The sequence below is a fragment of the Brienomyrus brachyistius genome, chromosome 10 (genome assembly GCF_023856365.1).
Source record: "Brienomyrus brachyistius isolate T26 chromosome 10, BBRACH_0.4, whole genome shotgun sequence".
Classification (NCBI taxonomy): domain Eukaryota; kingdom Metazoa; phylum Chordata; class Actinopteri; order Osteoglossiformes; family Mormyridae; genus Brienomyrus; species Brienomyrus brachyistius.
Window position 1 is genome coordinate 23,139,518 of NC_064542.1, and position 24,655 is coordinate 23,164,172.

The 24,655-nt window shown below is 47.5% G+C and overlaps 1 protein-coding gene across 11 annotated transcripts in view; it reads left to right on the forward strand.

Annotated features, from left to right (window-relative positions):
• The window catches only part of enox2 (ecto-NOX disulfide-thiol exchanger 2), a 159,472-nt gene that overhangs the window by 88,685 nt on the left and 46,132 nt on the right, over positions 1-24,655 (forward strand). For all 11 annotated transcript variants that reach the window (XM_049027577.1, XM_049027576.1, XM_049027578.1 and 8 more), the window contains one exon: positions 5,262-5,405. In XM_049027577.1, the coding sequence (XP_048883534.1) occupies positions 5,262-5,405 (144 nt within the window). The remainder of the gene's footprint in view (positions 1-5,261; positions 5,406-24,655) is intronic.

Here is a 24,655-nt window from a genome sequence, read left to right on the forward strand (position 1 = left end):
CCAACCTGCCTTCAGCTTACTGCAGTCATATACAACAGCAGGAAATTCCTGCATCTGGACTGAGTCAATTCCGGAAGGTGCTTCCTCTCCAGCGCAGTGCTAAAAATCCGGCCCGCATTATTTTGTCATAACGTCTGCTCAAGGACGTTACTTGTCAGTGTCATCAGCAGAAACCAAGACCCCCAAATCCTCTCCCGGGACAGTAGCAGCCCTCATATGAAAGGAGGAGCAGGTAGGGGTGTTGACACATTTGTCATCAATGTCAGAGAGGCTGGAAAAATGTGGTCTGAACCAATGGCAGTGGACAGCCTGGTGGCCTTTTGAGGGGTAAATTTGGCAGCATTTGTAGACAGGAAGTCGGAATCTGTAGAAGGACGCGAGGTGGGGGTGGGACTTTGGCGATGGGGGCTTTCTGTGGTCCACATTGGGCAGTAGAACAGAGCACTGGGGCGGCTGGATGCTCCCGCGCTCAAGATTTCTAAGAAGAACACAGAACAGGGATTTAAGGTCTCCCTTGGTGTGTGCTGCATGGCTTTAACGATTAACTTTGACTTAATGTTTCTGGTTTGCACAGCCTTTATTTAATGAAGATGGGGGTTAAGAAACCTTCTGGACCAGGCTGCTTTGATGCTTTAGGATGTTGCATGTACCGGGGCACAGAAAGCAATGGAGACACCACAGACATCCTACCTCTTGGATTGATTTTAGACTCTTTGGATGTTTGCGTGTGAAAGAGGGGAGGCTGTATTCTCTGTGTACACATAACCTTTTGTATGTTTGTTTGTGGTCCACTGTATTCTTCCAGTAATGAGACGGATTCATAGAGCAAGAGGGTCTCCTCCCTCCCCTGGAGTCATTGGGGTCATTGGATCGTAGTTAATCTCCCTGCGCAAGGTGCTGTCATACACAGATGCTTCTTTCTGGACTGTGTTTGAGATCATGGGCTCACTGAGTCATAGAGTGCATGTGGTGTTTCATGGCAATGCAGAGGTTGGAGGAGGAAGGTTAATGTGCCAATCAGGGGCCAGCTGGGGCCTGTCTTCACCAATCAGTAGCTAGCTGGGCCTCAGGACTTGCAGGATTAATATGAACTTCGCCCATCTTTCCAGGGTGGCAGTTTCCTGGGCTTATGGCCACATCAAACCGGCCCCTGACCCACATAGGCTTCTTGTTTCCTTGGTACCAGCCTTGGTACCATCTTTCCTGGATGGGGAAGCATCCAGCACCTTCCAACTGGCTGTAGCATGTGTTTCCCTGACCTTCGGAGCGTGCTTGGATGCTCCTAAACTTAGCTTGGTAGGGTCTCGGTTGGTGGTGTGTGTTCTGGTGTCCAGGTGCTCCTCAGCCCATAGACAGGACCCATAGAATCCCTGGACGCTCTGTCTTGTAGCTATAGCAGTATAGAGCTGTAGCACCTTTGGACAGGTGCTGAGGTCTCTGGATAGGAGTGGGGAGAAAAACTCGAAGCGGTATTAGCGCTGTGTGGTCCCAAGTACGCAGCGTGCATTTGGATCACCCACGATACTATGGTAACCATATTAATCACAGCATTGTGCATAGGAAGCCAGCCTTCGGGTCTGAGAGACCCTGCATTGCCCCCACATCCCATCCCTTTATGTATGTGCATGCTGAACCGCGCTTCCTTCCATATTCTCCTGCACACACATTCGCTGTGTACCTACGCCCATGCCAATCGTGCCTTCACCACCCCTGTGCCATCCCGGCTCTGCCCTGACCCCAAAAGGCCCGTTTAACCCTCTGCTGTCTAAGGGTAGGGACCACACTTTCACTGACTGGGGCATGGTCACACCTTTCATTTGATATCATTAACTTGTTTCATGGCAAATAAATTGTTTTTATGCATTTCTTTTGGCATTGAACTCATCTTAATCTTAGTAAATATGTCAGATTTATGTGAAGTTTGTAATTTGACATCAAAGAATAGACATTGCAAAATGCAGTTTGGAACACTTGCAGAAACATTATAAAAGTACATTATAAGCAATGGTGGCAGTTTATTTCGATCCCAGATATCTGATCAGCAAAGTCTTGGCTACATGAAGATGACTAAATGGTGTAGTTGCAACATTCAGTTGGATAAATAAATAAGAAAAAGCTAACTCACGTCATTATTTCTGGCTCCTTTCATTGAATATGTAGCATCTTTCACGTATATGCATGAGCCATTCACACCTGGCCACATCCCCCCCCCCCCTTTTATGGCGCTGATGGGGATGTATCTGGATCGCGTTTCACCGTTGCGTTGTTCATCAAAATTACCATGTGAATATGTGGAAATGCTGCTATTTAGAATGCAAATAGCGATCTTCAGGTGAGAGGGGTACTACATGCCCCTGATGCAGGTAAAACAAAGAAAAGTGACATGATTTACTTTGTGTCGATTTAACCTAATTTTAAAAACTTTAATACTGCCGACAATTAACGTTTTAAAAAGATGACAGATTACGGATTTAGTCTGTCTTTTTTATGTTTCTAAAATAAGATTTCAGCTAGTCATGACCTGAAATACACAAGAAAGATACGTAGCATCGCCTATGATGCCGTCGACTGCAGAGGGTTAATGGCCATGCATATCTGTTTATTTTCTGCCCATCTGGGGATTCTCAGCTCAGTGCAAATGTACTGTGCTTTCCTGCCCCAGGCCTAAGCAGATGTGATGAGACTCTCCCTGTGGCCCGCTGGATCGGCCAGGCGGGTCTGCCACCCTGCGTGCTGGGTTTTTGGTGTCCTCTGATTCCTCCCAGCCAGCTGCAGAGCATTTAGGGTTCATGTCCCGGGAAGCAGCAGCTGTAGTGCTGTGATGTGCCCAACAGCCATAGACACGGGACAGTAAACGGAGGGCATGTGTGTGAGTAGCAAGCCCAGCATGACAGGGTTTCTGTTCCCTGGCACTGAGGGCATCGCCTATCTTCACCTTTCGCATTTAGCCACTTTGAATTATTCACGCTTCCAGACGTGACGCATTATGACGTTTTCTCATTCATCCGGCTGAAGTTCAGGTCGGGATATCACCACAACCATCCTGGGACGCGATCCAGCGGCCTTTAGGTTACAGACACGCTCCCCCAGCTTACCGCCATCATAACACATATGCATGCTGCGGTTTTATATGCTCAGATGTCACGGTGGGTCTACTGGGAGGAAGGCGTGTTTTTGGGGGATGGCTGTCGGGAATGAGGGGGTAAGGGGGTGGGTGAGTGTGCGTGGGAGGACACCCAACACTGTAAGGGGAGGAGGTCCCAGATGCACACTCCTGCTTTCCTCGCCTGGGGGCAAAGGCTCGTGTAATTGGCTCTCCTTCAGCCAGACTGTGGCCTCTTGGTTAGGGGGGAGGGGTGGTGGAAGGTCCCTGAGATTTAAAAAAAAAAAGTCTTTTTAGCACCCTGTTTAAAATTCCTGGATTTTGGCCGGCAGTCGGACGTGGGAGAAACTGTGTCCCAGGTTCCCTTGGCAGGGTTGATGCCATTTAGAATTCCAGGCGGCGTCGGCTTGCGGTGGCGGGGCAGCGGGAAACGGAGATGCTACCTCGCGCTGTGATGAAAGTGCGGAGGCATGGAGTGCGGGAGACGGCACAGCTCGCCGACGCAAACGTAGGAGGCTCCTCCTGATGGTCGAGCGTGGGGAAGGCGTTCAGGGGAGACATCAGGGAGAGAACCAGCCAGCCGCCGCCAGGGCCCCGCCCGGCATGGCCGTGTAGCCATGGCTCCCGTCACTTGTCACCGTGGGCCTGCCGCCATGCAGTGGTGCAGCGAATCCCACCCCTTTACCTCAAAGAGCTTTTTTTAAACTGCCATCCTCTGGAGGATGTCTAACCAGCTTTGCGGTGGTCCAGTTAATGAGCCCCGTGCAGGTGTATAGATGTGAAACCATTGACGTAAGTCAGCCAGCTTCAGAGTCCGCTAGCTGGCTGTGTCGCCGATAGCCCAGAATTCCCCCAGTGCTTTTCTGTTCCTGATCAGCCTGACATTGAGGTATATTTTGAATATTTAATCTAGTAGCTAAATGTCAATGACTGCTGTGTCCTTATAAATCAGCCCATCCAGTTCACAGCTTTTATTATCGGTGAGCGTTCAGAGTCTTCCGCTTTGTCTGGCTGTATTTTCTGGAGGAAGAATATTCATAATTATGCCAAGCTTATTTTTGCTTTGTCTTTCACAGTGATGTCAGGTGCGACGTTTCCGGACTGCTTACGGCCTCTGTCGGCCTCTCTGAGGTCTCCCAGGGTTTTCTGGCCTCCCATATTCTGCTGGCAGTCAGAGCTATCAGACGATGGTCTCAATGTCCCTGATAACTACAAATCCCAGGGGTCCCGGCAACCAGCCGGGTAGGATGTCTTATTTGGATCAGCCTAAGAGCACCTGTACCATGTGACCACATTTTGGGGGAAATCCCCTCAGCTGGAGCTGTGGGGTGGGGGAGACCTGCCCTGAGGGCTGTAATCTGTGAGACTGACTCTTGAGAGTGAGGAGATCTCCACTCCCGTGAGGTAGGGGGAGGGGTTTCACTGACATTTCGTGACTCCATTGTTGTGTTTCCCTTAGAAAAATAAACAGAAGGAAAACAAGCATAAATGTGGAGGAGTGATGAATATTTTATTAGCCTGGGCTGGCCGATTCCCCACCCTTTTCTGAATTATAAATAACGCTTCTCTTCAGGAGCTGAAAATGACTGATATGTGAGGTTTAACACGCCTTTAATTTGTTCATTATTTCTGGGGACTTTTTTGCGATATCCACAATATTGTTATTATATTCATAATTCATAATGTTCTGTCTTTATTACTTTACGTTGTAGAGGAGTGTATATTCCGGGTGCAGAAATAAGCGCACTCTCAGAAATTGATTGTTGGCTAGGAGCAGTTCGGCAGTCCCGCCCGTTTCGGCGCGGAGCCTGCAGGCGGTTTAGATGGCGGGATTTTATTAACTCTGTGTAGGGGCTTAATAGGGAGAGGTGCTGCTTCGGCTCATGATCTCGTCGATTTGTGCTTTTCTCATGCTCTATATTCCAGGCTGAGATTGTTGAATTTTAACCAGATCACCAATAAAGGCTCATTCATCCAGCCCTATCAAATTACTCCTCTAACCTGCTTCAGCCCAGAAACCTGTACAGAAACACTGCACATTTGCCTCCTCAGGGCTGACGCCCTTCTCCTTCTGAGCATCACCGCGTCCTGGGCCGTTATTCCTTTCTCTTATGTGCTGACCCCATCTGACATGTGATCCCCCATGTTCACCCTGCAGGATTGAACCCGCTGTCGTTCGACCCAGCCACCAACAATGAGCCCCTGCAGTTCAGCAGCTCTGGCGGGTCCCTGGTGACTGACTGTCCGCTGGAGAACGGCACCGAGAATGGCAAGAAGAGGAAGAGGCCCAGCCTGACCGCGGGTAAGATGGGCAGACTGACCGGCACGGGTTACGTGGCACTAACATTATTACATCCCCCACCCAAAGAAAAGTTTTCTTGATTAATTTACTGTAGATGAGCAGCCAATTACAGACTGATATTCTCCAGGGTGATGAATTTCCCTCATGGTCATGGGTCCATACATGGATGATAATGATGGAGAAATATACTGTAATTAAGAGCACATTAAGGGGGAGCAGCCATTCTACTGACAGGGGGCGATGTCCCCCACGTCCTTGCTATAATGATATGCCATTAATTGTTGGTATTATTGAACCGCCAGCGGCCCACTTCAGGTCACGCCTTTTTTCGTTTTGATATCTTTTCTGCTGTCAATTTCTGTGTCCTCTCTCTGCCTTGGACTCCGTGGGTAAGATCTAAAGATGGGAAGCAGGCTGCTTTGTGAGGTCCCCTTTAGTCAGGCCAAGATTGGCCACGATCTGACCTTCATTATAGCCAGGATTTTTTTTTTTTTACCTTCCTTTGCTTAGCCAATGCTATATTCCAGGTTAATTTTACAAGAGTTGCAGGATTCTGCATTTCCCCCTGTGTGTACTGTGTGGTTGCTGAAGCAGTTTTGGTAAATTCCCTGTCAGAGTATGTTATGGTGTCGCTTTTTACTGAGCAGGGAATGATTAAACCGCAGCAGTGATACTAATAATAGGGCTGTCAGTTTGGGGAAACTGTCATAAGCCGTCAGTGATCAGCCACACTGTCAGGGAGGTTGGAGCTGGGGTGTAATTTGTTCAGCTGTGATTGGCCATAGGGGGCAGTGAGGGTGAGGTAGCATTCCTTGTTATAGGTGTTTTAAACGTGCCGAGACCAGGTAGCACCTCAGCGGGTGACTGTGTAGCAGAGGCCACTGCAGACAGGTCATGGGCATCGCCGTGGCCCTGTTGAATCACGGACTTGTGCCCATGAAAGGGGTGTAGGGTTTGGGGGTGGAGACAGGGCACACGCTCGTGCGCAGATCAAAGTCAGTCGCCTGGCAGATATCATCCTGACATCAAGAAAACAGCAAGAGACGTTAGTGGGGGGTGGATCGAGGCCTGCACGCCGCGTCGTGTTAATATGGACATCGCACATTACGTACACGTAGCTGTCACATCGCAAGGACAGCGGATGTCAACAGGGTAGAGACCATCAATAAGTCAGGCTGAAACATTTTTACTCCATCTTAGGAAACTAGCTTTGCAATTTTAATGACTGAGGAGAAAAATGAACAAGAACTGGTCATCGAAAATCATTCTTCTTCCGCTGTATGGAAACGTTTTGGATTCCACAGTGACCAAAGCAAGTGAATCGTCGACACTACTCGAGGCAGCATGCGAAAGAAATTCTATTTATGCTGTTGCGGATAATTTTATATCTACATTTAGGTTGTCAGGGTCGTTGTTAAAAGTGTTCTTGAAATTCATGTTCTGTGAAATTCAGTCTTATTAAAATTCTTAATAAAAACGTGTGTTTTTTTTTTTTTTTACTTTGCCAGGAGGGACGTCTTCATTTTCGGGCAAGTGTTAGAATTCAGCTGTTAGTTAAACAGAATGTGAATGAACTACTGACTTGCCTTTCCCACTCTGTTGACAAATAAAAGATTCTCTTTTGGCAGATAAGTTTTTTTATTTGACTATAGTTTATTTTGGGTATATTATTCCTTTTTTGTTTGAAAAATTTTGCAATATTTATATAAAAAATGTCAGATATCACAATGTGAAGTTTTACAATATTGTGAAGCCCTAGATGGAGCCCAGTGTTATGGCTGTTTTCTGATACTGCTGCCCCCCCTCCCCCCATACAAAAAAAATGCTATAAGGCATGATGGGAAAAGGTACCCTCCCTACAGCTCTTTTGAAGATGGTGCCCACGCTGCTACTAGCAAAGAGGAGCCATGTATGAAAATAACATCTTCATTAAGGATTTATTCTCTGCCGAAAGTGGCGGAGACTCTGGATTGCAAACACATGCCGTAACATAACTCAGAGCGGCTCTGTGTCTTTGTTAAGGTGCTGGGAAATATCCCATTACTGGTACGTAAAATTCATCTCCCTTAATGGAAAAAAGGAGCGTTTTTAGCATCTGGTAAACAACACATTACTACATCTTAATGTACTTCTTAATGTACGGCAATGCAAGATATTATACAGCTTCTGCAAGGGGGTAGGCGGGTGAGCGGGCGGGCACAGGGGCATTGACTAATTAAGAGGTGCCGATTTACCCTCGTTAAGGAAACTTAATGAATGGACTCATCTCATTATGTTTGCAGCTCAATTATCTTCTCTCCTCTCCCACCCCCAAACTTCAGATCCCACCTCCTGCCATTGGCTGAGCCTATAACATGGACCGTAGTGAGCGGGCCGGCTTTGCTATTGGCCCAGGGGCCTGGATGCAGCAGCCCTCATTTCCTCTGTGAGCAACGCACACAATGACACTGATCGGTGCCTATTAACTTAACAGCCCCTGAACAATTATTTGCTGGGGCAAATAATTTAAATTGCCCTGGCAAGTTGCGAATGTGCCCACGTTGTTTAACATCTGGGAATCATTCACATGATTAGATTTCTGCCCCTTCCCCGTGCCGTCGGAACAGCAGTCCTCAAAAACTCATGTTGGCCCATTTGCATGGGTGGTATGAAATCTTAATAAAATTGTAAATACAAAATTAATGCACTATTATCCCACAGCCTGAGGCTGCATGGAATATTCTGGAATGCTGCCCCTTTCAGATTAGTGTCAACGCCCACGTTTCACTGTTATCCCCCCAATAACAGTGACAAAGCCCTGTCGGAGCTTCTCCTCCCAGCTCCCAAACCCCCCCCCCCCCCCCCCATCTCCCCCCCCCCCCCCGCTGAGTGGCATCATCCAGCATGACAGGCGCCATCAACAGTGAAATCATGTAGAACCTTCTGAGGGTGGGGGCTGTCAGCGCCTGCTGTATAAGGCCTCTTCTGATCCATCCCGGCTGGACCTCCCTGCCCTTGTCACGGGTCATATGTGTGTGTGCAAGATCACCAGTATTAGCGAGACTGGCTAATGGGTCGCTGCTGTCCAAAAGGAGGGGTGACGTGACCCCGGGAGCAGTTTCCTCCATTTTCCATCTCAGACATAAACCTCAGCTTCCCCTCTTGAGGTCGTCAGTTCAGAGACCATTTGGTGATGAGGCAGGATGCCGGGCTGAGCAGCACGCGTCGCACACCCTCCCCCTCAGCAGACGTGCACAGGGCTGAGCCGCGGGCCGTAGTGATTTCCCAGGTGGGCGGCGACGGCTGGGGACGATTCGATTGTGCTCGCACATGCAGAGTATGCAGAAAGTCTGTTGGCGAAGGCCCTGCGCTCCCATTGTGGGAAAGCGTTGGGTGCGTAAAGTCCCAAAAAACATGATGGAATCCGCTTCCCTGGCACTCGGCCACAGACATGAAGATGAGAAGCGACCAAGCCTGCAAAGGAGGGTGCGCAGGTCCTAAAAAAGCACCTCGTTAACAGTGCACATTGAGGGTCCCTGCAGCTGCTGTCACCATGCCATCATGGGGGGTGGGGGGGGGGCAACACTTGGGAGGGGGGGTAGCAGGCTGGGCGTCGACCTTCTGCAGCCGCTGTGTGTGTTTTCCTCTCCTGTTTACTATACAAGGGAGTAAAGCCTGAAAAACAGATTCATCCATAAGGGATGCCAGCTAAGTGAGTCAGCTTTCAAAATGAAAGTTACTATAAACTTCCCCATGTTGTGTTTAATGACTTTTGATTGGATGGAGCCATGCATATGTGTTTATGTGTGTTTGTTTAGCACAGATGTTGTGGCAAAACACACACAAGGAAAATGACCTGAGATTTAAAACAAAATCTTCTTTAGAATTCACATAACATGTAGTGTTATGCTTTCATTTGTGTCCGAGTTCAGGGTTAATGATTCTAGTGAAGCTGGTGAAATAAAAGTGGAGTCAGATAGATGCTTGTGTATGTGGGGTAGGGTGAAGGGAGTTTACATTAATTTAGTCCCTGGTAGAAAACAGTGCTTGGACGTGGTGCTTTGTCTCACAGGAGGGTTTGGGGATTGGGGGGGGGTGGCTTTTACACAGTCCTACCAGCCCATTTGGAGTTATTCAGCCCTGTTAGACTGACGGCTTAATGATAGGTTGCTGCCCCCATTTCCCCTGATTGTGAGGAGGGGGACAGCTTGGTGAGGCAGGGAGCTGGAGGATTATATCACACCTCTCTGCTCGGGGGCAGGACGCGCCAAGCTTCAGCTGGCTGCGTCTCTACGGGAGTGTGCCCCTACGGGAGTGTGCCCCTACGGGAGTGTGCCCCTACGGGAGTGTGCCCCAACTAGGTTTGGCTGTACTCGTGAGTCTTCTAAAAATGTTGTATTTGAGCCGCACACGTATGCACGTCTGCCTCCGTACATTTATAGCCTTGTCTTCACTATATCTGCCAACATTTAGGGTTCAAAATATGGGATAAACATTTTGTGTATATAGCCTTGCATCAACTTGCGTTCGCATCCATGACGAAGACCACTGGATGCCAGTCAGTTTGGGCGTATCGCTCCAATACATTCCTGTATACATACTGTATTACGAGTTCGATACGGACAGCGGGTGATTGGGCAGCACTGCCAGCCATATATTCTCCTTCACTTGTTACACTAAGTGATGCACCCGCTAATTTCCCATCTCATCCTTTTTCCGGAGTCACTCAATCTGTGTATATTATTTACTATGGACCTGTGATGTGTTCAAGACCATCTGTTTCGAGATCAAGACAAGAGCAAGACTCACCCAACCTAAGACCAAGTCAAGACTAAGATCCATCTCAACCAAGACCAAGACACAATCAGAATTTAGATTTTTTTTGATAGAGTGCACTTTTATTGATGCTATATTTTCCCTTATGTAATTCCAAAAGACCCTATTATTGAAATTTTTTTATGTTCACATAATCTAAACAATAAGGCATAAAAAACACACACAATGTCACAAAATCACATGCACAAAGCCCTCCCCCAGCTTCCTGACAGCAACAGTAAATTACAGCTCTAGCAGTCAACACTAAACAAACTCTATCAACAATGTCCAGTATAACAGGGGTAGCTGATGATGGATGAGTGAAGGAAATACCTGGTGAACAGCTGATGCAGCGTGATGTGATTGGGAGCAGGGCTGTAGCCAGGGTTTGAAAAATGGTAAACGGGTTGGGGGCGAGTAGGGAGGGGTCTCATCAATCACATATTACATACAGGAGGCTTTTTTGTTTTTCTCGGGGAGAGTTAATATTAATTAATGATTGTTTAGGTTACAGCAAGTTACTTTAAGGTTATTTGTAACCATATATATATATATATATATATATAGATCAAAATGAAAAAAATGAAAGAAAAATGCTTAAGATCAACACACCATTACAAACCAACATCAAATGAACTTTGGCTTTGACATGTTTCTATGGACTCTATTACTGATACCAGTATTATGACTACTGTTATTAGTGACATTATGTCAAACGTTAGTTACCCTTAACCTATTAGGTGTAATACGAAAGAATCCCTCCCTTAAACATGGCCAGAGTAGCCTAGATTTATTTATTTATTTATTTTTTTTACAGATTATCATCGTTGTTTTGTCTTACAGAATGATATACAGCCTGCTCACCCTCCCTCACAATCCTGCATGATCACACGCACACAACGTGAATTCAAACTGCTTTCAGTGAAGTGCGCGCGTGAGGTTAGGGAGTCGCACATCCTCTATCATGCTGATACTGAATGCTCTAGCGCTCCGTCACACACACACACACGCAGCAGACACTATTAATATCACATTCGAACTGAATTAAGAATACGCTTGGCCTGCAGACATTTTCAGCTACTGATTTTTTTTTATTCAGGTGAATATTTAGCTTCAAATTTTATAATTAGTTCTTTAAGAAAATGACGTGCTGTGGCCCTTATTGGGAGTGTTCCCCAGACCAGGACGTATCCACTCAAGACAAACTCAAACAGACAAGCAGGCACAGGACTGCACATACATCTAGATGGAAAGTGTAACCCAAGGTTGTCAAGTTGTAATCCAATTGAGTGGGAGATGGACGAACGCAACCTTCCCGGCATCTTTCACATTCATTTTTAAAGGGCCCGCTTACTCAGAATCTCTTCCCAGCAGCCCCTGTGGCCTCTGAAGCTGTCCAATAGCATTGTCCCGCCGGGGCAGCTAGGAGATGTGATACATTTTAAGTAGCGTCGCTACAAGAGGACAGTGCAGGAAAATTAATTTCCGCTTAGTGAGGGGAATGAAGTATATTTGCATATTGATTCATATAATATGTTCTATAATATTTCAAGACCCATAGCCAATAGCAAAGCAAGATGAAGACAAAATGGGCCAAGACTGAGGCAGAGATCCGGTCAAGCGGTCTCAAGACCAAGAGCGGATCTCGAAGAACTACAACCCTGCTATGGACCTTGGACGAAGATATGATCGAACTTGACTTAATCAGGTGTAACTCGATGTAAGACTATATTTTTAGTTCCATTTTTATTGTGACACAGCATTCAGCAATCAATTGGCCTGCCAGCCGGCACAGAGAGCAGCTGCACACACTGCTTGAATTGGGTTGCGGGTTGCCAGATGGGTTGATAAGCAGTGAGTAGATTGTGTGTCCGGATTGTGTTTTATACACAATCTGGCAACTTGAGTAATGTCAGAGAAGCATAAAAAACTTATGAATCTATGTATGACGATTATTCATAATGAAGTTTGAGAGCCATGCAAATTACAGGAGCTTCCCGACAGAAACAACAAAACAGGAGGGTGCTGGGAAATGGATCCTGGGAAAGACGGGAGGGTGTCGGGAGACGGCCTCGGAATATGGGAGGATCCTGGGAAAGACGGGAGGGTGCCGGGAGACGGCCTCGGAATATGGGAGGATCCTGGGAAAGACGGGAGGGTCCTGGGAGACGGCCTCGGAATACGGGAGGATCCTGGGAAAGACGGGAGGGTGCCGGGAGACGGCCTCGGAATACGGGAGAATCCTGGGAAAGACGGGAGGGTGTCGGGAGACGGCCTCGGAATACGGGAGGATCCTGGGAAAGACGGGAGGGTGCCGGGAGACGGCCTCGGAATACGGGAGGATCCTGGGAAAGACGGGAGGGTCCTGGGAGACGGCCTCGGAATATGGGAGGATCCTGGGAAAGACGGGAGGGTCCTGGGAGACGGCCTCGGAATACGGGAGGATCCTGGGAAAGACGGGAGGGTCCTGGGAGACGGCCTCGGAATACGGGAGGATCCTGGGAAAGACGGGAGGGTGCCGGGAGACGGCCTCGGAATACGGGAGGATCCTGGGAAAGACGGGAGGGTGCCGGGAGACGGCCTCGGAATACGGGAGGATCCTGGGAAAGACGGGAGGGTGCCGGGAGACGGCCTCGGAATATGGGAGGATCCTGGGAAAGACAGGAGTGCGTCTTGCCTGCCAGATCCCCTTGGCCTTGTCTGTGGAGCCTGTGGGCAACGTCTCTGTAATGCCGGAAATACTTGGAACGCGTACACCAAGACAGGCCGGAATCCCATTTCATCCCAGGGGCACCAGGGTTGCTTCCACCTCACGCTTCACTCCCCCTCTCATCTGGACCTGCACCATGTTCATTAAAACCAGCGGGGGTACTCCCCCCCCCACAAGCACACTCCCTTAATCTCGTTCCACTCTTGATGCACATTCTGTACTTGGGGGCTGACGCCCCCCCCTCACGCCGCGCCGTGTGAGCACGCTCTGACCTGAATATCTGAGCGTCTGATCCAAGCCCGCCAGAGGCCACGCCGGCTTTTCATTCGACAAGCCCTCCGCCACTGCCCCCCCCGCCCCGGACCCCTACTCTTGCTGGATTGTGTCTTATGGGACAAAGATAGGATACTGTTTTCTTTCCACCCTTTGTTTTGCAGTACAATGAGTGCAGGCGGTGTTGCAAACAGCCGCACAGGCCATACTTCTGCCAGGTAAACAATTAGTCTTCTGCAGACACCCTGCCCCCCTCCCTCGCTCGCCTCTGCCCTCTGCGTCTCTCCTCACACTCTGCTTCTCTTTGGATTTGGCCTCTACCACGTCTACCTATAGACAGAGACACCAATGATCGTGCTGCATCGGGGAGAAAAACACGACCAGGGACGTGGGCGCAGGGGATGTAGCGGGATGTGGCAGGATGTTCCAGGATGTTCTGATGCTTCTCAGAAGGCACTTTGAAATGCGGCCTGTTAAGCGCTCTTCCTGTTATTATACTGTATTACAGTGAAATTGCCTTCGCTTTCTCCCCACTTTCCATTCCTACTGTTTTTCTGCTCCTGTGTTGTTACTCTCCTGCTTCAGGCTGCTTTTGCTAGTGTGGCGAGACAGAGGAGCGAATTGCACTCCAGGAATATAGTGATGTAGTGGGTGTATGTATGTGTCTGTGTGTGTGTGTTCGTGTGTGTGTTTGTGGGCATGTATATATATTTCATTGTCGGAAGCAGATGTACCCACTATGTGATTAAAAACCTGTTATTTTGACCTTATGGGGACATTTTCTACTGCCAACAAGGGGAAACTCAGTTTAATAAAAATCTGCGACTGCAATAAAAAAACTAAAAATGTCAAAAGTCTTGTATTTTGTTTGATCATTTATGGTTAAGATTAGGGTGGTTAGGGGTTAAGGTTGTCATTGGGATTAGGGGTATGCCCATAGAATTGAACAGACAGTCCACACAGAGATATCAGCGCAAATTTGTGTGTGTGTGTGTGTGTGTGTGTGTGTGTGTGTATGTGTACATGTGCATGTGCGTGCAAATTGTGTGTACACGTGTGTGCATGTTTTTGTGGTTAGGCAAACTACGGTTGAGCAGTGCATCCCCTGATAGTAGCTGTGTGAATGTTAGCTTTAGCAAAGCATGTGAGAGTTACTCCATGCTGATTTATGGCATGATGGCACATCCGCTCGCCCTGCGACCTGTGACCTTTCCCCCAACACACAGAGCCCTGCCGGCCACCTCTAATTGTAGGTGACATTTAAATAACCACGGGCCAGTAGCGCTTGGCCAGCTTAGAGCCACGCGGTTAGCAAAACCTGCATGTCGGGAGGGGTGCTAATTTTGAGTTGGACGGAACAGGAAGGACATCACCAGTGAACTGGTGATTCTTCCCAAACTGCACAGTGTCCCCCCCCACCACCTGTAGCGCAGCAGTGAAAGGCCTTATAGAATTGTTGAGGTTGTGTAGCCAATGGGTCTGAAAGCCCATCCCTTTTCTCTGAGGTTCTCCTAATAGGAAGGCCCCCTGGACCTCATCCGTTTAGAACGCAGGGGCTGTGTAGCCAATGGGCAAAGAGGTCTGCCCCCTATCTCCAGGGATTCTGCCAATGGGGTGAGCCTGGGGCAGCACAGGCTTAGCTGCGCATCATACCCATTGTAATGAGGCACCATGCCCTTCTGCATTGTATCAGGACTCTCCCCGCAGCAAGGCCCCGGGCGCCATTCTACTAGAACAGGAGCTCTTGTTTTTGCACACCGCTGCGGGTCTCAGAAAGCCAGCGTTACGAGGGCGTCTTGCTGTGCTGCTGTACCCTGGCACCGCACACGCGCATGACAGCTCGCCCAGTGGGAAACTGGGATTGTTGCCTTTCATGACACAGACAGTGTCCCTTGACAGGGCATTGCGTGTTAATTAATGGGAGCACAAAAGGGAAATCGATCTGCTCCAGAGCAGAAAAGAAGATCCTCTCATAACTGTCACTTGTCTCCCCTGATTTTATTTTTCACATGTATTTTTCTTCTTTTTACGGATTTCACCAGCAGCGTCAGAAACCCGCATCACATCTCCCATGACGTCAAGAGAGGGGGGGCGTTCGTGTAGAATGTGAACGTCCCCCTGGCTCCTCCTGTCCTTTCCTTCCCCTGCCTCACTCATCTGCGTCTCTCTGCCCAGTCACTTTCTCTCCTTCCCTAATATTTTTTTTTTTCATAAAAGAGAGATGAGGATTCTTTAAAGGTCTCTCCTCCACTTTTCCCGGAAACAAATTGCCATGACATCAGAGATCTGAGAAACCGTGCCACTCTTCCCATGCAGCAGAGGTTGGCTGGACCTCGGAAACAGACATGGGCGGAATGAATGTGGCGCGTGTCGTGCTATTTTCCGAAATGTCATTGTCCCTGCATGTGCCTTTGCTTCTGTGTGCTCAACTCAGATCACAGATGCCTCGATGCTGGCAGGACTCTCCATAACCATGCAGGGCAGCCCTAGACCATGAGGGGGTCATCTCTGCAACTTGGCTTTTGCTCTTTATGGTCATCACTTTTGGTGTTGTCAGTTGTCCCACTCTGTTCCCTGTGTCACACGAAACACTTTGCCCTCCTGATACACGCACACAGATGACGGTCCTGTTTTTGTGTTGCCTCAGTATATCCACTTTGGTTGATTGGGGAAGTTTTCCGAAATTATGGGCACGTTGGAGAGAAGTGAACCTGCATTCTGCAGCCTCATTTGCCACTTTTTGCTTTCTCTGCCAATACTGCTCTTTCACCCGAATACCAGCACACCTCGGCATCAAACCATTTTGAGCCAGCTTGTCTTCATCAGACAGACGGATGATGACATGCAAATGGGGATCTCACGCTATTTGTGGAAGGGGACTGTAGCCTGGAAGGAGAAAGGTGTCAGGTTCCGGGAGCGCGGGCCGGCGATGCGGGCAGAAAGCAGGCGAGCAGGTAAAAGACGGGAAAACGGGAATTTATTTGGGAAACGGGGTGCAGGAAACATCAGACGTCGACTAACATCAATGACAGACACTGAACTCTGGTAAGACATGGACTCAAATAGACAGGACTGGTTGAAAATAATCGGGCACAGCTGGGTACGATCAGGGAAGCACACGTGGATAATCAGGGGGGCGTGGCACACACGAGGATCGTACGAGTTGGGCGTGACAGACAGGTCACTTCAAGGTCAATTTCAAGGTCATCACCTCTAATGTCAGTGATCACCATGAAAGTGCATTATCCAGCCTTGGCTCTCAGCAGCATCAGCCTTTGGGTCCTAGTACAGATATGTGCAGGCAAGCAGAAAATGACTGTAGATAAGTGCCATTTCTTAACTGATTTTCTTGGGCAGGTCATTGAAGCATTCGAACACTTCTGTCTCGAGTGTGGAGCGAAACACAAGCCCTGTACTGTATTGGGTTTGCATGATACCGGAGGGGGACTCAGATTTAGCCATTATATGAAATGTAACTCGGATTGGTGGAGGGGGGGGTAACATGGTGATAACGGTCATCACCAAAAATGGCGGTCCCTCACTTCATCACTGGTTAACTAACCTGCCATCTCGCCCTCCATAACATGGGCCCTCGGCAGCCCTCCATTCTTTCTCTCGCTCTCTAATTCAAATCTGTCGGCATGGTGAGTAGTCATCAGACCACCAAGTGTGATAGGATAATGGTGAGATTAGCTGTTATAAAACTTAAAGCCGCCTGTTCTGTGCAGGTGCCACTGGCACAAGGACCCCGTCTCCCATTGAAATCTGTTTTTTAGGCCTGCGGAAAATTCCCCCTTTTCTCTGGAAATTTTAATATGAAATATTTTGGAGTGTGTGAGGGTTGGCTTCCTGGGAAATAAGTGAACCCCTTTACAGCCAAACAAAGTGAGCCTGATCTAAAGCGGAATGATGGAGTCATACCTCGGCCGACTTCTTTCTTGGGGAATTCTTAGGAAACTTCTCTTACAAGATAATTAATATTAGTTGGCAAAGCTGTATTCTCTTTGGCCTTCTGGGGCTGTCTAGTGTTAAAGGATTTGAAAAAGCAATTTCCTTTAAGCAAAAACAGGCTTTATTTGTTTAAACATTTTAATTAAGAGACTTCAGTAGAATGCATGCTAATTAATTTAAATTAAAATTGCAGCATAAATTAAGGCGAGGTGCATCGTGTGAGAGCGTGGCGTACCTGACGTACTAATGGGATATCTCCTTATGAGTCTGCATGTCCGCACGGGGTTGGGTGTGGCCGTCATGCTCCGAGGCCTCGAGCCACAGTCCCAGAGTTATTAGGGAGAAGCGCTTCTTAGCCCTCTCCTTTGCTGGCTCCGCTCTTTTCAGCTTTGCTCAGCACTCTACACTTGTCTACAAACGCTGAAGCGTTTGCATCCCGACCCTTCCGTCTGCCGTGATCTTGGTCTTTCTGGTCGCTGGGAAGTTCGGACAGCATGGTTTGCGATGGTAAGAGGAGCCCATGTGACACGGGGATTCTGGGTCGGAGGGGAAACAGAAACAGAAGGCAAATGTGTTTCCTGGGAAAAAAACGTAGGGAGTCAGAAATTGGCCAGGTTGTGGAGAGAGCTTCACTGGGGTAGGCAGATGGGCATCAGAGATTGGGTGGCTATCTGGGCCTGAGAGAATTAACAGAACTGAGTGGTACTTGATCACAGGTGAAGTGAATGAATGTGACTAGGCAGCCACTATCGGTGAAAGGTGTACACTTAGTTACCTGCTGCTCCGCCTGTGCCGCCCCCTGTTACCTGCTGCTCCCCGGAGGCCTCACTGTGAAAACTGGCGGAAGGAGCTGGAATCCTACATTTCTGTTTATTAGAGCCTAAGTTTGCCCTGGTATAGACTCAGTCCTTTACGGGAGGACCTCGTATCAAGATTAATAGGAAGACTTTGGAGAGAAGGGCAGAATAAGCATTGTTACTCACTGTCCAAAAAGCACAAACACATGGAGAGAACCGTATCACCGACTGTAAGGAACATGGTCCAGAGACAACAGCATTACCTCCAATGGAAAAACCCAGTCAAGGACTGCAAGGAACATGGTCCAGAGAGAACATTGTTATGCCCAATGAAAAGCCCGGTCAAGGACTGTAAGGAACATGGTCCAGAGAGAACATTGTTACGCCCAATGAAAAGCTCGGTCGAGGACTGTAAGGAACATGGTCCAGAGAGAACATTGTTACGCCCATTGAAAGGCCGGGTGAGGACTGTGAAGAACATGGTCCAGAGAGAACAAAGTTATTCCCAAGGAAGAACTCTGACATGGATTGTAAGGAACATGCCCGTGGAGTGTCCATCATTCGGGCATATGTGCCTTTATGGTGTGTAAGTGATGGCCTGTTAGCTCAGCCAGTGCTGGTCTAATGAGATGAGTCTGTGATATTTCTCATGGGCTTGGTTTGGCTTCCGTGAAGCTACTTCCACCATAGTTGAGCTGGATTGGATGGCTGTGAGGTGTGATCCCAGCTCTGGAACCCCCATCACCCGGGAAGGGAATTCAGGCCTGCTCAGGACTCCCTCCCTACCCCCCTCCCCCTGTTAATTTATTTTTAATACTGCAGGAGCTCTGAGGGTCAAACAGACTGACAGAGCAGCTGTGGCTGTTTCATCTCCCTGATAAATAAGAAATAATGGCCTTAGGATCCAACTGCTAATTGGAAGAGTACAGAGCATTTCTGTCTTTAAATGGGCAGGGTGATTTGTGTGGGGACTTCCTCACAACACCCCCCCCCCCCCACCGCCCGCCAAACAAAAAATTCTACTATCCTGTTAAACACTGTCATAGTTGTGGTGTTTGAGAACATCTGAAGGTTTACTGAGTTGGTGAAACAGAGAGAACATTCTCCCCACCTTCTAATACCTGCCTGCAGTAGATAGGACTGTCGGCTGAGATGATGCTAGAGGCTGGACCTCGGGTAACAGACCCAGTCAGGACTTGGGTGTTTCTATGACACAGCTGGAGCATCTCGATCTGAATACAGTCCTTCCCCGCTCCGGTTTTCTTTCTGCCAACTGCTTTTGTGCCTTGCCCTCAGCACTCTCTACTCTTGGGCCGTTTGCATGAAAAATCATGGCTAGATGTCTCTCCACCTGACTTATGGGTAGATATCTTCACGAAACTGGTTGAGTTATATTTGCATAGTTGAGGCTAGTGGATGTCCGATGCCTGCTGCGGTTGAAAATGATGCAATAGCAGACAAAAGAGCACGTCCGCTTTGCCCGTCAGCAAGTTACTCACAGTCTGTGCCTACGTGGCAGCGGACCACAACATTACAGGACACTGTTTTGGGTTGTCTTTGGAGGAGGGACGAGCAGCGGAACTACACCGTTACTCACCATTACTCAGTGTTCACCATAGAAATGTCTATCAGGGACATATTCACATGCTCTCACATGCAGTCACGTAACGGGAAAGGGAATGGAATATGTAGAGGCAGTTGATGTACGTGATGTGTAGAATCGTGACCTGCACTGAATGCATGTTTAAGGAAATGTTGCCCATCAGTGCTTCAGCGAGTGTCTCTGTAGACCTAGACAGACTGACTTTCCAATGCTGTATTTCTAACAGCCTTGCGTAAATTTTCTCACATCTCGACATTTAATCTTTTTAATGGCAAGCAATTTGAGAATAATTTTGAAGTACTGACAAGCTCAGTGCAGGGATGGAGGGGGGAAATCATTTAATATTAAACAGATCTATTATTGTAGCATGCTACCAAACATCAAAAACTAAAGGAAACCAAGGCCAGGCGAATACTGCAGAATTTTCCCGAGTGTGTTACCTAACCTTATGAGTGTGGTGCGTTTCTGTGCCAGCTTTGGTGTAGAATTTGCAGTGACTGTACTTTCAGAGCTGTGCTGGTCCTGTCCCTGATTTGAAGGCAGGCTACAGTTAATTAGACACTTCACTCACTGATAGTGCCAGTTGTATCTCTAGAACAAAGAGTGCAGACACTTCAGTCTTTGTTTCTCCCAGCTCTAGACTGACAAGTACATAATCAAAAGAGTATGAATGTAATGTGGAAGAGCCATATTTTTTAGGTGTCACAGTGAAGACCCACATGAGAATTGTTGGGCTTTTTTGTTGTTTGTTTGTTTTTTTCTTTGTCACTGAACATGAGCCGGGGTCCTGTCTGGAATATCTGCCCGTTATAATGACAGATTTCCACAGTGTGAAAGAGCCCATCTCAGAGTTCAAGGAACAGCTGATGAATTGATAGTGCTGAAACATCTTTTCTTAGCTTGGCACCACACGTATCCTGGGATGGTGGATTCAGGATCATTCTTTTACCTTTGGGCCTTGGATGTCTCTGTAGACCCTGGGATTTCTTGATGGAGCTTGAGATGTTTCTGGTGTGGCATGTTTCTGTGAAGCTTGGAGCCTCGAGGTCCTTGAATTGCATTGTGGATCTTGAGAGCTTTCAGGCTTGGATCTTCTTGCTAAACATCGCTGTTCTCAGAGGATGTGAGTAATGGAATGAAGGCTTTAAGGCATGATGCTCCCAACCCTCCGTGGATTCCGAGTCTTCTGGGGTTAAAAATGGCCATGGTTATTGTTTTCTCCTCTCTCTTTGTTGCCTTGTTGAAGCGATACATCAAGGTCGGCAGGTAGCTGTTGTTCTTACAGTAGATATGCTTTTATTTAGTTTTTTCTAAGGCTGTTTTTGAAGCAGTATTTTAATCTTTTTTCCTGCAGTATATCTTTAAAAATGCTTTTTTTGATTTATTGTCTTAAGAGAAATACTGCCAGCAGTATACAAACAGTGCAAGGGTATACTTTCTCAAGTAGTCCCTTTTAAACTCCACAAACATGCATCAATCATTTTTATCTGCACATTTGCTTTGTCGCCTTTTAATTGACTCTGATTGACGTGGGCTTTCTTTTTCATTATAATCGAAAAAAATCCTCGTACGGCTGAAAAGGTATTCCAGATAATAATGAAACAGTTGCCTTCCATCTGTAGGATTTGTAGCGACAAGATGAAACACACTGTTTGCCACAGATTGCTGCAAATGATTAAATTAAAGCCACACCAGAGAGGCTTGTGGGGCCAACAGGAGCTTGTGAGGTTCTGGTCCAATTGGGTCCATCTGGATGTGGCAGGCAGCCTGCCTGCCTCCCATTTGACTGTCTCTGCAGGAAGGAACCAGGCTTGGCCTGCAGGCCTCGGATGGCTCAGTCCAAGCCCCAGACGTGGCAGTTTCACTGTAACCCAGATCCAGAACTATGTCACCTCACATCAGCGTTGAATGGGAGTTGGGAGATGAAGTGACGTCCACATTAACGGAGAGCCTCCGAAGATGGCACACGTGATTGAGCTGCTGTGCCACTAGGCTGCGAGAGATGGTCCTGCGGCAGTGAGCGCTGGAAGCGGCAAGCAAGGAGCATACGACTGGTGATGGGATGAGGGCCAAAGAAAAGCCATAAGAACACAACAGCAGCAGATTTGTAAGGGCTTATCAAGAAAAGATTGTTCTCCCTCTGAATCAGCAGTGCAGATATTGACTTTAGGCATTTCGTCTCAAAAATTTTTTTATTCATGGTTCTTTTTGGGTGAAATGGGCAGTGCATGACAGTGGATGGTAAATCCCTACCATTTCATTGGGGGTGAGTGACAGCGTGAGGTGAATTGCTACTATTCCATTGGCTTACGTTGGGTTAAATGGGCAATGAGTGATAGAAGACTGTAAATCCCTACCATTTCTTTGGCTCTCGTTGGGTTAAACAGCCAGTCAGTGTCAGTATGAGGTGAATTGCCACTATTTCATTGGCTTGTATTGGGCTAAATGGGCAATTAATGACAGCAGATGGTAAATCCCTACCATTTCATTGGCTCTCGTTCGGTTGAACGGCTGGTGAGTGATAATGTATGGTGAATTGCTGCAGTTTCATTGGTTCTCATTGGATTAAATGGGCAGTGAGTGACAGCAGACAGGGAATCCTTACAATTTCATTAGCTCTTGCTGGGTTAAATGGGCAGTAAGTGATAGCGTGTGGTGAATCCCAACCATTTCATTGGCTTTAGTTGGGGTAAGGAGGCAACTAGTGACAGCGTGTGGTGAATCCCTACCATTTCATTGGGTCTTGTTGGGTTAAATAGGCAGCTAGTGACAGCGTGTGGTGAATCCCTACCATTTCATTGGGTCTTGTTGGGTTAAATAGGCAGCTAGTGACACTGTGTGGTGAATCCCTACAATTTCATTGGGTCTTGTTGGGTTAAATAGGCAGCTAGTTACAGCGTGTGGTGAATCCCTACAATTTCATTGGGTCTTGTTGGGTTAAATGGACACTGAGTGACAGCAGACGGTAAATCTCTGCTGCTATGGGTTTCACAGCTTGTTTTCCTCCCATCGCTATCCGTAAGTATGACACTCATCTATTATTAGGATAGAAGGCGAGTGAAACATACGAGTGCTTTTGAAAAGGATTTAAAGGTACGAAAGTCTATCAGTCAGCGGGGTGCTGTCTTTGAAGACAGGTCTTTATCACCAGAGCAGAACCAAATTAGCATTCCTGGGCGGCCAGCTGGGTGGCAAGCTCATCGTATTCGAAGTAAAGAGCTCTCCCACTGCCCAGGGAAAGCCGATTCCTTGGGGGGTAGGTAAAGGGGAGACAGGAAGGCCTCCTGGGGTTGGCTTTGAAGAACTGTGGTAGGAGAGTTGACGCACAGGTCAGTGGTGGAGGCGCATGTGTGGTGGGAACATAAAGTGGAATGAGGGCCTTTGCGTGTTTATCTGCACAAACATGCCTTTCTGATGTGGGCAGCATCCCCATCCCCCACACCTTTGGTTGGGGATACCTACCTTTATGTTGAACCGCATTACACACGAGCAGTTCTTAATCAGCATTACCTCACTATTTTGAATTGTATAAATGCGTCCACTGTCTTATTGGATCTGACTTGTCATACTTTAAAAATCTCACTAATGAAATGTATGCCTTCTCTTCCTGAATGGAGATCTCAGTAAATTAGCTGACATGAAAGTATCCACTCTCCCCCCAATTTTTTTTTTTTAAATTTTTTTTTATATTTTTCTGCCAAATGTGGAGGTGGGGGGATGGGGCTCAGTCTCTGGGGTCTGCTTCTCTCACTTCATTTGCTTTGATACTGCAAACAAGACTGAGGCGTTTTTCCACCCCGTTTACGCTCCTTGTGGGTCTCGTCCCCCTCGCTGCTAATTACCAGAGCACATATCACTTGTCCATGCCTCCTCTCAGTGTGACACACTGCAAATTGCCAGGTCTGTGAAAGTGACGCGTTGGCATCATCATGTAGTGTGCCTGCCAGCCAAGCAATACACAACAGCGTGCTTCTCCCTCACAGGTGTTTGGATGGGAAACAGCGCCAAGCACATTTAAAATAAGCTTCTTTTGACATTTTTGTGTTGAACTCGCCATTTGTAAGATGACAGGGAGAGCGGCTGCATTTCCCAGCGTGGAAAAAGGGTACCCTGAGCTCTGTTTGGCTGGGAGCGCCACGTATGCCGTGGGTCAGGCCACGGCACTGCCAAACCCCGTATTCAGAAGCGATCGCGTGACGGCAGGGGAAATGTGACATTCCATGCAGATGAACTGGAACAGAAAACTAATTATTAGCCTTGGACTGGGATCAGGGGTTTGTAAACAAGCCACGGCTGGATAGCAGCCCCCACAGTCTCTGTGAGGTGCCGTCTGTTCGAGGTATTAGTCGTTTGTTTCTGCGTGTCCTGACTGCAGTTTGGACTGAGATCTTTAAACTTGTGCCCGTTGTCTCCTTGACAACGTGCGCTTCCAGCTTCCTGCTGATAGCAGTTAGACGCACAGTTAACACACAAAATTTTATCAGCATCATGGTTTCCATTTAGCTGCTTGGCAGGTGCACTTATCTGAGTGTGTATCTGTAGTCTAGCAGATCTGTGTATTTTGCTGTAAGTAATTTAGGTGTGTTGCTCAAAGGCACTGAAGCATCTTTGAAAACCTGCTGGTCCTGGTCTGTATTTATAGCTATGATGAGATGATTTATCTTCCTTGTAAACTCAGAAAGGAAGGGAATATTGTCAGGCTGTTTTAAGGGTGTTTTTAAGGGATCTGTGCAACGTACACACTTCTACTTTTCTTGAATTCAAGGGCCAGAGAATTTTAACCATCCATTTTTAAAAATCCAGAACTTCTTATACAGTCCAGGGTCATGGTGAACCAGGAGCTTATCTCAGGAATCCACTATACGCACACACACACACACACATATATACACATACATACATGCATACATACATACGTATATGTTTGTATTCATCTCTGCAGAGACCATCCATTCATTCCAATGGGAAAAAAATCTAATCCCTATAATAACACCCTTAACCCCTACCCAACCCTGACCGTCACCAAAGTAATCAAACAAAATATGACTGTTTTTTGTTTTTCAGTTTTTTGATTGCATTCACTGATTTTTTATTAAATTGAGTTTCCCTTGACTGAAAAAAT